This window comes from Rhynchophorus ferrugineus, unplaced genomic scaffold (genome assembly GCF_030347505.1).
Source record: "Rhynchophorus ferrugineus isolate W39M unplaced genomic scaffold, kcgeb_rfMv2 rfM10, whole genome shotgun sequence".
NCBI classification, from domain to species: Eukaryota; Metazoa; Arthropoda; class Insecta; order Coleoptera; family Curculionidae; genus Rhynchophorus; species Rhynchophorus ferrugineus.
In genome coordinates this window covers 18,920,328-18,937,565 of record NW_027472589.1, presented here as the reverse complement: position 1 = coordinate 18,937,565, position 17,238 = coordinate 18,920,328, and the positions used below count along the sequence as shown (strand labels likewise).

At 33.6% G+C, this 17,238-nt stretch overlaps 1 protein-coding gene across 6 annotated transcripts in view; it reads right to left on the bottom strand.

The window, feature by feature from the left end:
• The window catches only part of Pkn (serine/threonine-protein kinase N), a 106,890-nt gene that overhangs the window by 27,626 nt on the left and 62,026 nt on the right, over positions 1-17,238 (bottom strand). For 4 of the 6 annotated variants that reach the window (XM_076416108.1, XM_076416110.1, XM_076416107.1 and 1 more), the window contains exons 4-5: positions 11,000-11,226; positions 10,710-10,940 (exon numbers count right to left, since the gene is read on the bottom strand). In XM_076416108.1, the coding sequence (XP_076272223.1) occupies positions 10,710-10,940; positions 11,000-11,226 (458 nt within the window). Of the gene's footprint in view, positions 1-1,866; positions 2,059-2,115; positions 2,523-2,581; positions 3,195-5,110; positions 5,595-10,709; positions 10,941-10,999; positions 11,227-17,238 lie in introns of those variants that run through there. The other 2 variants (XM_076416112.1, XM_076416111.1) reach the window with 1 other exon arrangement.

The following is a 17,238-nucleotide window of genomic DNA, read 5'->3' as shown; positions in this document are numbered from 1 at the left end:
AAAGGTTCCAATTCAATGGCTACAAAAGGCCACAACCTCGACCTGCATTTCGACCATACATTCATGTGGTCTACGCAAATAAATAAGATAATCGCCAAGGGCTACGGAGTCGCCTCAGTTCTTTATCCTCCCATCTGCAGAAGCAAGTTGCCTCCACCAACCAAACTTAAGTAATTAAGTTTAAGTACATCAACCCGGAACAGATGAACAAACTGTAAGTAGTACAAAACAAACTTCAAAAACAAAAAATCTTTGAGCGGCCTATCACTTGCAAGAAACATCTAAATACTTCGAGGAACTGAAACTGTAAGCATTCGGGAATATATCAGATCTATTTTCACAATCTGAAAGACATTGCTGCCGAGCAACTGGTCACTTGGCACACCGGCCTAGGGTCTTCGTACCCTCCCTCACGGGTATAGAATATTTGAACCTAAGTCCAGTTATATGCAATAACTTAATAATATAATAATTATAAGCAATTGTCAGGTAATCAATTAATCGACCAGGCAATCAAAAAGAAAATAAAAACCAGTTACTCAAAAAGCAGAAAAAGTTTCTTCTCAATTTGGGGAATTTGATAAATTGGCACTGACAACTCTCGATTTCACTTTTTAAGAGATAAGAGAACGTATAGTATTTCCCACGTAGAAATCATAACAAAGAATAGAAAATCAAGATAAAAAGAAGGTAGTTAAGATCTGAATATAGATTAAAAATGTTTAATATGAATGACTATATAAGAACTCCAATAAAGACGTCTAGAGTTGATGAACAAATTTTGTGTCCTAAAACTGAGATAATGTAATTGTAAAAAGTCTCTTAAGAAATAATAAATAAGGCAGTAACGAATGACTATATAAGAACTCCAATAAAGACGTCTAGAGTTGATGAACAAATTTTGTGTCCTAAAACTGAGATAATGTAATTGTAAAAAGTCTCTTAAGAAATAATAAATAAGGCAGTAACAAATAAATAATAGTAAAAATAATATTATTATGTATAGTATTTTCCTTCTCATTTTATTTTAATTAAAAAGAGATACAATGCTGTCTGATTAGTTCGAACATGTAACCCAATGACCCTGTCAAGTCGTCCGGTTGTCAGACGTATGCAAAATTCTTGAAAGCAATAGGGATAAGATGTTATAACTCTAACCTATAAACTATTGTGGCTGTATAATTAACTGTAGTTTTTAGATGTACTATAATGTTCAGATAAATTATATTTGATAACATTTTCAATTATATTGTTCAATTATTTTATTTAGATTAGAATTTTGTTGTATGTCAAAGCCGAACTGAACTAAAACTCAGAGTTGATGCGGCAACATTGCGACGTTTTGATATCACAAATTTAAATGACGTATCTACAAAATAATTTTGAACAGGCTATACATAAAATTAATTCCATAGACAACAAAACAGTTTACAAATTTATTTAATAAAATAAAAATTGTATTAATAGAAAAATCACTTTTGTAACAATCGTATACTTCAAATGTTAGGAGGGTGGTCCATTTTGTCATTGAATATCAAAAGTTATTGAATGACACATAATGCAACCCTAAGATCAATGTCGTTCAAACCTGAACATGTATCTTCTAATATGGATACAGAACTTTTGTTTAAATGATCTATTATAAATTGTACTTGCGTAAAAGAAAAAAAAACAGACAGACTGGTCTACTCAACAGAATCTAGTTTCCACTGGCATAAGGTTTTAAAAATGTTCTTGTCATTTAAAAAATCCTATTTACTTTGAATTGCATCTTGTAAATATAATTATGTTTATCAAGTAAGAATAATCAAGCTCGAAATAGTGAGTTAATATAAATAAAGCTGAATTATTTAAAATATTAGTTACCTTCTTGTACTGGCGTTATCTTAGTTGCTTGCGGCAATTCGTCGATTTGTCCTGAATGGTGGCACCACGGGTCGCCACAACCGTAGAAGCCCGAAGGGGCCACGTTGCCTCTCAGGACCGATGACGCAGGCGTTTGACACCTCAAGCTGCGGCTTCTGTTGCACGGCATGTTGACCCCTGTCGGTGTATTACCTAAAACAATATCCCTGGTCAATGCTTGAGTGTGTTATAGAGCTGAGTGGATGTTACCGGATACGTTGGTGGTGAGCGTGATGTTACATGTACTTCTGCACCTCCTGTCGTAAGGCTGCAGGTTCCTCCTGGGAAAAGTACTGCTACTACCCTGAGAGTGGGGGCTCAACAGATCACTGCCGTACCCTGAGGAGTCGTGTATCAAGCCAACCCTCGCCGCGTCTTGCATCAGATGCAGCCTGGGATCCCTGGGAATGTTTTGAATTGGACGTTCGTCGTCCTCCTTGTGCTGAGGAGGCGTCGAGGTGAAGAATATGTTTCCTTTCTGGTAACCCCTAGTGTAGGGCGTGCCGAACACCGCGCTGGGTGGCAGTATCTGCGGCGGGACCGATCTGGGGGGCGTCAACGTCGCCGAACTGTGGGGCGTCAACGTCGCCGAACTGTGCGTGTCGCTATAGATCGACCTGTAAAAAAATACACCCTCACCTTACTATGGATACTCCGATAATCCACGCCAACTTACTTGTTGCTATTCGTCACGGTGGGTGACCACGCCCCCGTGTCCGTCCGCTTCCCTTCGGACGTTGGATCGAGGGAGCCCTCGCGCCCCGCCCACTCCGGCTGCCAAGTGTACGTCATACGCACGCCCCCAGTGGCCTCGTCCCTCTCCATGCTCGTCCGGGGCCGGTTCCGGGGATCGTCCGCTCCGGGGTGCGTGATGGTGAACTCAGCGTGCACCGAGAAGTGGGCGGGCGGAGAGCTGTCGTCTCGCTGATTGTTTCCGTACATGACGGATGGGCGTGGCTTCAATTACTACTGGTCGTCCGCGGATAATTTCTTCCTGGAGACATGCGAACGCATCCTCTTCTTTTATTTATCGCGAACGTTTACTGAACACAAACACAACACGGACTGTGATTCTGCACAACGCCGATATGTGTTCAAAGTTATTCTGGACGGGCTATTTTCGATGAAAAAATTATTTTCACATGCGAGTTATTATTAGAGGACCGTGTGTGTCTCTCTCTGAATGGTTAAGCAATAAAAACATTTGTACATGACAGTTTATTTGGGAGCCATTTGTGCCGGTGTCAGTGTATATTTCTCAATGAGCTTCGGACGCGATATGGTGCAGCCTATATCATAACAAATTATTCTAACGCTCTCCACATACGGTAGAGCATTAGCAGAATGTTAAAACATATAAATCATCAATATTAAACGGAAAACAACAATTTGCTTGTGAGTTACCGGGGAGTGATATAAAGAAATATTTTATTGTAGAAGGAAATGTTGTATCCTATTAGAAATTTTCATCATTCAACACATACCTGCTATCAACACTGAATGACTGAGATCATAAATACTCTTATAAAATTAATACGATCCTATAAATAAGACAACCTTACAAACTATTTCATAGTGGCTGACATCAGAAATATTTCAAAATACCTCCTAGGTCACGCGAAAAAAAACAAACTTCAGTTCCGCACATTGTAACAAAAATAACTAAAGAAACTATTCTGGGCAAACTATAAAAGTAATGCTCAACTAGTAACTTAACTGACTAACTGGGATCAGTCATAAATAAAGGAACACTATTTAATACGGACTAAATGAATAAAGCAATTAAAAGAAGCAATTAACATAATAATATCAAAAAATAAAAAGCCACCAGTTGATTTTTAAATTATCCAAACATTGGCTAGATTTATCTAACATTACTGTAATTGTAATTGTAACTTAAATTATTTAAATAAAAATTCAGCCCAATATCAAACATATACCAGTATATTTACGTGCATTTAATCGATATAATGATTTCTGGGATTGCAAATATTTTATCCTACATAAAAATATTACACCGCATTAGAAAAAAAACAACTCCAAGTGATTTACTGTTAAATGACAGTAGATGTTAAAATGATGAAAAATATATTGTTATTATTAAATATAAACCAAAATAAAAAGCCATGGTAATACGTGATTAATGGGAAAAAAGACAAATAAAATGAATTCCGTACTCCTCAAAGACAATTAGAAGTTCATATAATAAAATAACAGTTGTATGAAGAGAAAAATTGCTCTCATTGAAAAATCTTACTTTAAATGTTAGGAAACTGGCCCTTTAATATTTGTCACTAAACATAGAAAGTCATGGAAGCAATATCAAAAATTTATGTAAATTTAATTGATGTAATAATTTCTGCGGTTGCAAATATTAAAAATAAAACAAAATACTTTAAACATAATACAAAAAGCTATTAAAAAAAAAAGATAAAATATTTAATAAACCATGAAAAGATGAAACCAGCTGATTTTCTTATTGATTTGAGACTAATATATATAAATATACAGAATCAAATGGTGAAGTAGTAACGGATTACAGAAAAGTTGCATTTAATAAAGTTTCAACATATAAACACTTTCAGTCAACTCTGGAAATAGTCCAAATTACCTGACAGTTTCAGAAAAATATACATTCACACTAAATTGCGATAATAATGGAATAGATAAACAGGTTTTTGGTTTATATATATATCTATTATAAAATCCAAGTAGTTGATTTTTGACAAGGATTTTAACACTAATAACTAGAAATAAATGCAAACGCCATCAAACTATAAAAGATCATCCAACTGATTTCAACTAACTACTTGGAGATTCATCAGATTACCTAATATCAGCAAAAAAAGACAAAATGCGAAGTATCCAGTACAATAAAAAGATAGCCAACAATGCAATGTGGTTCTCGTCAAAATAAACTAAAAATGATAATAAAATTCCTTCAGAAAGAATTTCGACAAACTATAAATGGATAAACAGCTGATTTCGAAAATAACCCACATTACTTCATAACAATCCTAAATTTAAAAAACGCAATGACCCCTTGGATAATTTAGTTTAGAGTTATGTAAAGATTTGTTTCTCATTAGTATAATCGAGACACATATTCGGTTTAACACCTGATAACAGATGACTGAGTTTTAAAAATCCACCAGGCTTTTTAATATTAATACTGTATTAGTAGGATAAGGCTTTAAATAGGTACCCCAGATGGTTGAGTAACAATTATATAGGTCAGTGAAGGCTTGTGGCACTTTCTGGTCGAAAATAGGCCATTCAGGAGACAACAACAAAGGAAAATCGCGGATTTAAACAAACCCGACCGTTACGTCACCGCAACGAGATCCACGCACATTCTCCGATCTATTTTCAGTGGTCGGAACAAGTACACCTGTACGCCTTTTCGTCCACGACACGGTTCCATCCACAAATCGACGATCAACGCTAATAAATCCGACGGAAGACCACCCGAGGAGTATCACATGACGGCAGCAGCGAACACGCTCAAATTCGGCGAGAGACCGCCGGTTCCGAAACATCCACCGAGGGGCATCGGAGGAAAAAAACCGACGTCCCAACCACCGGCGACCGAGAGGAGAGAAAGAGAGAGAGAGAGAACACCCACGGGAAACTATTTTTGTGTGTTCTTTCGAGCTGGCGATGATGCATTCGGTGTTCGATCGTCGACTGGCTGTTTTGGCATGGCGAAACAGGCGTCCGACGTCGAGGAAAAACTATTTCGGGCGGGAGAGACAGAGAGAGACAGCGGGGGCCAGATTCCCTCTCCTTAGTTCACGAAATATGTCGCGAAGTCGAAGATGAAGTAATTAGGTAAAACCTCCAGACGGCATAGCGCCCTGTATAATTTTTGCCGTATTTTTTTTTGACGTATCCAACTTCTTTCCATTTCTGACATTTTCTCACCTGCAGCTGCACTGATGGGTTATAATTAGATATGCCAAAAAACAATAAACACAGAACTGTATTTTCGCACATTTAAATTGATGAACAGACAATGAACAAAGTTAACAGCTGATTACTGCTGTTAACTTAGTGATTGGTTTGTAGTTTAAAATAAACCATTGGACTGTGTCGAATGAAATATGAAAAATATTCACGTTCAACGATTATGGCGCTCCTTTTAATTATCACGAAAAGTATAAAAACAGAACTTCACGAAAAAAGATGAGTAATTAATAGAACACAGCGCATCACTGCATAAACCGTTATGCACTACTGACTTACTGACCAAGGCACTGTTACATATCGAAGACATTGAGTCGCCGTATAGAAAAGGAAAAAATGTCTCAAGTAAAGTGGCTGATTATTATTTATCCTCATTTTGAATTTCGAAATGTGTTAGTAAATATCATACACATCAATGCAGAAATCAACGTAATAGTATAGCAATATGTCTATGAAATGATTAGGTATTGAAGAGACATTATATGAATAGATGAAAATAAAATTACAGCAGTTAAGACAAGTTGCCAAAGCTCAAAACCATGCAAAGTCACCTGCCCCTGAAAATAAAAAATATCAAGAAAATGCAATGCCATCGACTAAAAATATAGGACACCAAAAACTTTAGAGATATACAGATCGAAATAAAAACGTAGGAAACTGTAAACAACGAGCTAACCATCGTCGACATGATAAAAATGCTCAGCGAATTTTAAATTGAAATGCGACACAATTTCAGTCAATTAGCAAACAGGCTATAAACATTGGAAAAATCAAATCAAAAACAAGAGATAAATCAGAATCTGAGGTAAATTACTCCCTCAAAATTAGGGAATTGATAAATGAAACAAGAAAAGCTAGAAGAGTATGGCACATAACTACAAATCGTGTGGAGAAAACAATGTTTAATAGAATTAGTAACCAGATAAATAAAAAGTTAATACAAACAGAATTGCTTCGAAAAATATGCAAGTGGACTAAGCCCGGAAGCAGTCAAAGATTACCGGCTATGGAAAGCGACTAGGAGATTTAAAAGACCAATTATTCGAGTACCGCCTATTAAAAATTATCGAAATGAGTGGGTTCAACGCAACGACGAAAAAGCTGAATCATTCGTACAACGTTTAGCTAACGTATTATAGAATGATATAGAATCTACAATGGATACAATTCCTATTTATCAGCCCGATGTAGCTGTTAATCTGATATCTCCAATGGAAGTTGCCAATCCTAAAAGTGTTCCTAGAATTGATGATATTTCACCTATATTGATATTTAAAAAACTACTGTTAAAATATATTAAACCATTTGTGAAATACCTCGATATGAATCTTTATGGTAGGTTCAATTGGGAACATCATATTAGACAAAAAGCAGAAAAGATTAGATACAAAATCAAGCAACTATACTGGTTAGTCGCGATTGTACTCTCAATTTGTTTGGTTGCACTAAATATTTTATCGAAAGCAACAAAGAACAAACTGCTGAAAATGATTATTTGATTTTTAAAATCTATGATGATGTGATTTTTTATCATGTAGCGACAATGCGATTACGTTAGTAAGTTTTTCATTTGTTTGTTATACATTACTTTCTAAGAGTGAATGTTAAACAAATTATTTATTATACATTTATTTTTTTTTACTTATATATCAAGATTTAGATATATGGTAAAACAGTACATTCCACTATTGCCCACACAAAAAAGTAGGAGCACCAACTTGCATTATTACCGAACATGCATTATTTACACATCTAATTCGTGTATATATCAAAGTAATTCTTTGAATATCTATGAAAGCTCTGTATGAAAACTTGTAGGTATGTATATGCATAAAAAGGCTGCAGGATTAACAGAACTCATGCACTTCATTCTCAAGTTTCATTCAGATGGGTCACAAGTTTTATTATGTTGCTATAAACCAATTAAGAACATTCGTTCATGTGGATATCTTTAGATAAAAAACTAGACTAACATTCACGCTGTATTTATATCTAAAGGAAATTAATTTTAAAGCTTTATAAAATGTTAAGGAACTAACTTAATAATGGAAAACAAAATCTATTATCAAATGAGTTATGAAGCACATAACTAAGTGAATTTTTCATAGAATGGATTAATTATTTTCTTGAACATAAGACCTGATGAGTAACATGCGACTCAAGTAAGACCACTTCGCCTGACAAATCAAGCGCCCACGGGTCTGTCTTTTGCCAACTCAATCCAATGTATCATCTGATTTTTTCTTATGTAGTATGTCTATTTTACCCTAGACATACTAGTATCAACATATACTGAAGCTTATAGTAAGCTTAGTGAAAAAAGTGTTAAAAAACCTTATAAGTTATTCTGAATATTAAAAATAAAAGTTAATCAAACATTATGTAACACATGTTGCCCAGCAATCAGGCTTAGAAAGCTAGTATAAACAGAACTTATTAAAATAAAACAGGAACTATGCTCTATGATTATAATTAGATCTACTATATTAATTACATAATGTACCAGCTGATAATTGATGACTTAATAATGAAAATTAAACAGTTATCCCGCCATCGTTATCGTAATTAAAATTCATATACTGGCGTGAAATTCCTATAAAAATCTACTGGCATTACAATATACATTAAGATTCTTAATCTATGTTATATTCCTAGTTTTTAACTATATCTATAGTTAATTTTAAAGAATTTTCAACAGATGGTTTTATTGTGTATTAAATCGCATTGGGTACATTTATAACCATACTTTTCAGTATGTGTCATTGTGTATATGTCGAAGTGTGAATAAACTTGTTTTCAGTGCGTTAAAAATATTTCAATTTGTACCGAATAAATCGTTCTTCAAAAGAGTCATAATCTCATCATGTTTAGAAGAAGTTCATCTCAACAGGTGAATACTGGTTTCGACGTTTTAAAAGTGGCGATTTTGTGGCCGAAGACAATTAGCGTTCTGGGTGGTAAAAAAAACTAAAGACGAGGATTTGAAAGTATTACTCGATGAAACCATCAACGGGGATCGCTATCGATTATAAAATGCCTTTAAGCAGAGCATTACGCGAAAAACGGCCGGAATACAAGTAAAGACACAACAATGTTATTTTTCATTTTCCAATAACATTTTCAGCATGAGAACGCTCGACCACATGTTGCAAAACCGATAAAAAAATACTTGGAAACATTAAAATGGGAAGTGCTACCCCACCCGCCGTATTTTCCAGACCTTGCTCTTTCTGATTACTACTAGTTCCGACGTATTAGTCGTGACCTGCCTGAGAAGCTTTACTCCTTAAGAAGAACCAATAATCCAGACCTCATACACAGTCTCTTTAAAGAGAGAATCAGTAAATTGTATGCAAGATAACATAAGAAGGCCATCGATGGGCCAATAATTTGAATAAAATACAGTAATCTCAGGAGAATCTTAAACGCTCCATAGTTTGTCAGAAATAATCAAATTCATACGAAACTCCAGAAATCGAGCACTTCAGATCTCAATCATTCCGCAAACAACTCAGCTCAAGTTCTTCTGAAAACGCGCTTGTTCGCGAGCTGGTCCACATGCTAAGCGCCCATAGCATCGCGTCACCGCTAACCTCCCCCCCTTTTCCAGGCTGAAATGACCTCATCTGTCATTGCAGTCATAACTTTTGCCCCTATACGACAGTATCCAGTCGTGTGTTAACTCAAGTTCGCGAATCAATAGAATCGTCGTGTCCTCATGCCCAATAACGGCTTCCAGATCAGCGGGTGCCATATCCCCAAATTTAATGCAGTAGCAGTAGCGATCAACAGGGGTCAACAGTGAGGCGGTTTCGGTTTAGTGTATTGGTAAGCCCAGAGGCAGTCTCACATAACCCGGTCCAACTTGTCACCTCAGGGCAAGTCTCCACGACCAGGTATGCGTCATGCATTCCACCGCCTGGTTTTAGGCCAGAACAAATAAAATAAAATAAAATACAGTGTACGGATATTTCACAATAAAGTTTCAAATTAAAAAATACTTTAAAAGCCTATAAATTAGGCCTAATAATTAAATTAACTAAAATTAATATGTACTACTTTAATCAAAAACTAGTATATTTAAATAAAATGCAAACAGGTTATTTATTTTCCCAAAATTTAATATGTTTTATTAAAAATAACCCATCAATCCCATAACAGGGAATTATTGTTATGGATAAATATAATCAGATGGCGAATGGCAGTTGTAAAACAATATGCTATAGTTGAATTTTTAATGAAAACGCGAAAAATTGAACAATATCACGAATTTTGCGTGTTAGCATTTTCTTTATTCCAGTAATATAAAAATATGTAATTTAGTTACAAAAATATATAATTAGTACTTGCAGACATTTAAAATAATCTATATAAATATACAAAGCTTAAAAAAAATAATTAAACTTTTAAAAATCACACAGACAATTATAATCCACAAATATAGGAAAACAAAATGAACATATAGCAAACACATTCAGTGCGAATAAAAATCAGTGATAAAATAAGCATAAATTTAAGATATTATATATTTTTCTTCAAAATCCGCTAACATCAAACAGCAATATAATGAAAGTACATAAATATATTTTCATTACTTATCCATTCAGGCCCATAACTTCTCAAAATCTGGCATAATTTCAATTTACACTCAAACAAAACCTACACATATACTCACCTCTATCGATAATTTGCCGTACTGAAAGTTAAATATAGAAACCTGTAATTCGAACTTATTCGTGCGTCGTAAAGGTGGCGCTCGTACCGAAATAAATATAGAATTAAAAAAAAAGTGACCAAAGACATCATAAACTAAATCGAATTAACTGATAAAAAATTACCTCTGACAAGGCCTTTCTATCACTACGTTCCTTGTTACCGTTTTGTAACAATTTAATCACGTTTTTCGCCCCTTCCACGACCGCCGCTTCCACCCGAAGCCGGTGCTTCAAATCCTCTATTCTCTCCTCTAAGGCAGGTTCTAAGTCGACGTTATTACTATCAGTGCCGTTCGACGTTAGGTCATGCATTGATCCGATTGTTCTAGATTTGGAGTCCACGTCGTGTTTCATCTGGATAGATGTCATTGAGAGTTATCGCTAATAAATAAGAAATAAGATGGTGCAGTTACCTTCGTTATCTTCATTTTAAGATACTCGATCTTCTTTTTGGAGTCCTGCAACATTTGTTGGGCCTCCTGGAGAAGTTTCTTGTCCCTGGACGCGGTGATGCTCTGGATCATATTCTCCGCTCCCTGCTTTACTTTTTGTTCGATATTGAGCTGTTTTTCTAAGGTTTCTATTTTGTTCAGGTGATTGGGACTAATTTTATCATGGCCTGACAAACGATGCAAGGAATCTGCAAAAATAAATTTTCTCTAAGCTATTCAGTATTTAGTACCGTACTATTATTAACTTTTATATTCAATTTTTAATTTTATATTGAAAACGTATTTATCTATTACATTTGGACACAGTACAATGTGACTTAAGGAATGACTAATTAAGGAATAAAGAAGACAAAAATGAAAAACATGTACAAATTGCTTTTAACAATGGTTCCATAATATTTTATTGTTATTTATTTTATTTAGAGATTTTATTTTGAAAAAACCTAATATATACATACCAGTTTGGGTTTATTAACAAACATTCAACAATTGACCAGGTACATAGAATAACAGATGTAATTCAAAAACCTTATGAAGATAAAAAGGTATGTTCATATTCTTAGATATAGTACAAGCATTCGATATGGCATGGCATGACGGCCTATTCATAAGCTACAGAAAATATTATCGAAACAACACACTAAAGTATTGAAATCTTACATTACAGATAGAACGTTCAGAGTCAAACAAGAGAAAATCAGAAGAGGTGGCAAACAATAAAAGAAGCAGGTCTACCACGAAGAAGTGTGTTAAGGCCAATTATTTGAGCCTACTCTGCACATGTGAAAAATATAGTGGTGTGTATACAAATGGAAAATATTACCATGGCTGTATTTGCTGATGGTACTGTAATTTTTGTTGTAGGAGACAAGAGCAGCAAAGAAGCCACATGAAAATTACAACACGCAAATGACAATAATTGGACTCAAACTTGGAAAATAAGAATTAGCGAAAACTTGTGATGTCTTTCTAATAAAACAAAACTCAATGCACTTCATAGAAAACATCGAATATGCTACAAAATGCAGTTTATAAAAATGTAAAATTCGTTTTAAACGTGGAGTGGATTTTTCCTTTTCATTTTACACTAATTAAAAAGAAACAGAATGTTGTGTGATGCGTAGGAACATATAACCAAATTAGTCTATAACATTCGATTTATGTTGGTACTGGTCGACTGTCTATAAAATTCTCCAAAACATTAGAGATATTAGAAGTTATAAACCGGCAAACGTAGTAAACCAAATGTTGTTGGTCATCTTTGGCTACTATCATAGAGAGAAAAAACTTAATACCAACACACCAGTTTGGGTTTATTAACAAGCATTCAACAATTGACCAGGTCCACAGAATAACAGATGTTATTGAAAAAGTCCACGAAAGTAAAAAAGCATGCACAATTATATTCTTAGATGTAGCACAAGCCTTTGATAAGGTTTGGCACGAATGCCTTGTTCATAAACTATAGACAATGTTACCAAAACAACACACCGACAAACAACACAAATTAAAATCGTACATTACAACCAGAATGTTTAGAGTTAAACAAGAGGAAGCTTACTCTACAATAAACGAAGCTAAAACAGGTGTACCACAAGGAAGTGTACTGGGACCAATGCTTTATCTACTCTACACTTGTGATATACCACAAATGGAGAATATTACGATGGTTACATTTGCTAATGATACTGCGATTATAGCTGTCGGAAACAATAGTGTAGAAGCCTCACGAAAATTACAACAGGCAAGTGACAATATAAATAATTGGACACAAGCTTAGAAAATAAAAATATATGAAAGTAAATCTGTGCATGTGCAGTTCATCTACAATCAGACCGTACAAGCACCAATAACATTAAATAATACTATTATTCCATATGCCAACAACGCTAAATATCTCGGAATGAATATTGATACCCACAGTCAGTTAAGAAATCAAGAGAATTGCAAGGGGGCATGAGGAAAGACTACATTCTCATGAGAATATTGAAGTATTGCAGCTTTTGGATATCACCAGAATAGGACACAGACTCAAAAGAATCAAACAATCTGATCTTGTGTAGTGTTGTGTAGTGAGGTGCATATAATAAAAAAATACAGCAGTGACATGTATAAACATTATTTCATCAGAGACTGAGATAGGGCCGATGGGTCCTCCTAGTTATATACCTAAGTTGATTTAAGTTATCATAAAGACAAATTGTCGGTTAGTCGGAAACGAAGTAATAATGTAATAATTAAATAATAAAAAAAAATGTTTGGCTACCAAACCAAATCTTAAGTTATTGTAGCATCATTGCGAAGGGCAGTCGTCATACATTTTGATGGTATATATAGGTTGTTTTATTGGATATAAGGGCAGTTCACATATAATCAGATTGCATACGCACCAATAACAATATATAATCATTCCATAATACTAAACATCTCAGAGTAAATATTAATGCAAAACTTTGCTGGAAGGAATATGTAATAAATATGAAAAAAAAAGCAGGAAAGAACTGGAGTTCAAATATAGGAAAATGTATCGGTTAATTGGAAGAAAATCACAATTATCAGTACATAATAAATTGCTATTATACATGCAAATATTGAAACCTATGAAAAATATGCGAAAAGCAATATAAACACAAGTTTTCTGGACAAAGCCCTGAGAATTATTACAGGTGCACCTAGATACCACAGGACTGATTACTTATACCGAGGCAAATACCGACAGTCACTCAGAAAATCAAGACAATAGCAAGGATACATAAGAGACCCCATTCTCATGTCAATATCAAAGCTTTATAACTCTTGTATAACAATATTGATAAGGTGACTGATTTTGTGTAGTGTAGTACAGTGAGGTGCATTTAATAGAAAAACAATAGTGTTAATGAATAAATATTATTAACGAGAGACTAACAGACTTTTTTAGAATGAATATACTGATACATAAGTAGAATTGGCTATGATTGCTATGGTAGCAATTTTAACTCTGTTAGGATCACCAAACATTAATTTTCATTTCATTCATTTTCGTTTCAACGACATTGGAATAGCATATGAGCATAATTCATCTACAGTCATTCGAATAAAACTGACAATGCACGTAATATATAACGATCATTTTAAACTCTGGATATTATTTTACCCTATCCGATTTTTCCTTCTCATTTCACCTTAGTAGATCTCATTTTATCCTAGTTAAAAAGAGACAGAATGTTTTCTAATGCGCCCGAACATGTAAGTGAATCAGTCTATAAAATTCGATTTGGTACTGGTCGACCTTGTTATCAAATGTCTACAAGATGCCTCAAAACATTAGTTATAATAATTAGAAGTTATAAACCGGCAAATGTTGTAAACAAAAAGTTTAAAGTTAATGTGGCAACATTGCGACGTCCTACAAACGGCCGGGTTTCCGTACAAAGAAGCTTCAGACGATCCAGACTAGAAGCCTCCTACAGTCAAGCATGGAGCAATATTGTGGTATTCAGTAAATATATATTCATAAAATAATATTATGGTCCTCTCATTCATATCATTGGCCCGATTACCGCGAATGAATATCTCGACATTCTCAATGATGAAGTTCTTATTGTGACTAGCATATTGCTGCCAAACACTGCTTTATTCCAAGATGATAATGCACCTATAGCCACAGCCAAAAAGTTCCAGTCATAGTTTGAGGGGCACAGGAATTCTATTCAAAGTCACAGTCACATTCACAGTCTATTCAAAGTTTTTTTTTACATACGTCATCAAGATGTTTAATACATTGCCTGTCGCAATTTTGATGCCGCAGAGTTGATGTGGCAACATTGCGACGTTTTGATGTCACAAATTTCGATGACGCATACACAAACAAACTTTGAATATACTATATAAACTATTGTGGCTGTATAATTAACTGTAGTTTTTAGATGTATCATAATGTTAAAATAAATTATATTTGATAACATTTTTGTTCAATTATTTTATTTAGATTAGAATTTTGTTGTATATCAAAGCCCAACTGAACTAAAACTCAAGAGCTGATGCGGCAACATGTACAAATGACGTTATGTACAAAATAACTTTGAATAGACTATATGTGACAGTGACAAAGTGGGAGATATATGACGAGCCATCGATTTTAGTGTTTTTTAAGGTCAACAACATAGCTAATTTAATACATTTTTGGGTATTATTGTTTACTATTACCTTATATAACAGGCGGATATAAAGCAATGAAATAGATACATTTAAATTTAGTCCTTAAATTTATTAAATATATGTAATGAAAGTCACACTACTCAGAAGTTATGTGATGATGACCCACAAATTAATATGCGTGATCGTGAATAAGAATACTACAATAATCAAGTTGTTTTACTCTTCTATTTATTTTTTAGGATAAGATGATTAAAAAATTTATTGAGTGGGCAATCTATTAATTTATTTTTGAAATTCGTGCTATTTCGATCCACGCATCTTACGCCCACGCTTTGAAAATGGATCATTGCTCTTGAACAACGTTGTGAAATATTCCAAAATTATTAGGTCAATTTGGGTCGCAAAAATATCTCTTCGACCAAAGCTAATTTTAAATGATAACAGAGTCCATCGGTACAGACACAAATCGAATTTTATAGACTGATTCGGTTACATGTTCCGATACATTGGGCAGCATTCTATCACTTTTAACTAGGGTAAACTAAGAAAGGAAAAGTGGCTCCGAGTTTAAAGCGAATTTTACATTTTTTCATTTTGTTTCAGTGTATCAGATGGTGAGAATTATTAAAATCAGATAACTAGCTGCTGAAATTCCACTGGATATTATATGGGATGAAACATGAACTACTTTAAGTAGTGACTATTTGAAAAGACTAAATTTATTAAGATTAGATCATAAAGATTTATATAATATTCAGCAGTCAAATCAATTGAATTTCACTGGTACAAAACTTCACTCTACTTTAAATAAAGAAGATTTTATGTTAATCATAATGAAGGATAATATGAAATATTTAAAGAATATAGCCATGAATGTATGTTTTACTTATAAAATTAAATATATTTATAGAAGGTTAAATAACTTGGATATAATATATAAAATTAAAATAACAGTAAACTTAGTTAAATTTGAACTTGAATTTCAAACGAATTTTTAGGTTAATTTGTGAATTCTGGAACAAGAACATACAAGAACTATATAACTTATTAACTTTGGTTTGTTATTGTAGTGTTTATATATTATACATACCAATGGCAATGTTGTAAATTTAAATCATCATAGCACGAAAATTCAAAAACTATTGTGCATTACAGAGCATTGTAATAAATTATAACAGAAATCAATGTATTGTCTACAGTATTTCAAAATGGAACATTAGGTCAGCCTTTGTAAGACGTTAATAAAAAGAGTGCAAAAACAACAAAAGTTGATGGAAAAGGTAAAAGTTAGAATAATATTTGATTAGGTTTTGTAAATCATAATATTTTTTAATAATTTATTGTTCTTCATGCTAGAAATATATATATATATATATATATATATATATATATATATATATATATATATATATATATATATGCTCAGAATGTGACAGTGAATAAACGAAACTTTTTGGTTGTGGGATTATAATTAAATGCTGACAATACCAACAGAGTGATGAGAGTGGAAACACCTAAAAGTCAGTATATAATTAATATAGGATAACTGTATAAAATCGTATTGTAGAGTGTGAAAGATTTACGTGCATAGATATGTGTATAATTGTTCAGAATATATGAATATTTGGTCAAAAAAAATGTACGAGGAGAGAATAAACACTAACTGTTGTCATGGCAAATATACGGCAAATTCATTAGGAAGAATGTAGTGATTAAATATAATTTTATAAAGAGAAATGTAGACAGGTAGTAACAGAAGTAACTAAGGAGAAATGCAATGATATCAAATGATTTGATAGGAAAATACAGCAAGGTAGGAAACAAGAACTAACCGTAAAAAGTTAAATATGCTCTCAAATGAAAGAAAAATACATTACTTAGATGTACAATTGTTAATTAGATGGCCTCCAGGGGATACCGTGGGGGGTTTGAAAAATATTTTAGTGTAACTATACTAAAACAGAACCCTAACCTGCAAACTATTATAATTGCATAATTAATTGTAGTTTATAGTCGATGATATATGCATCAGATGTTATATAATAATAAAATAAATTATA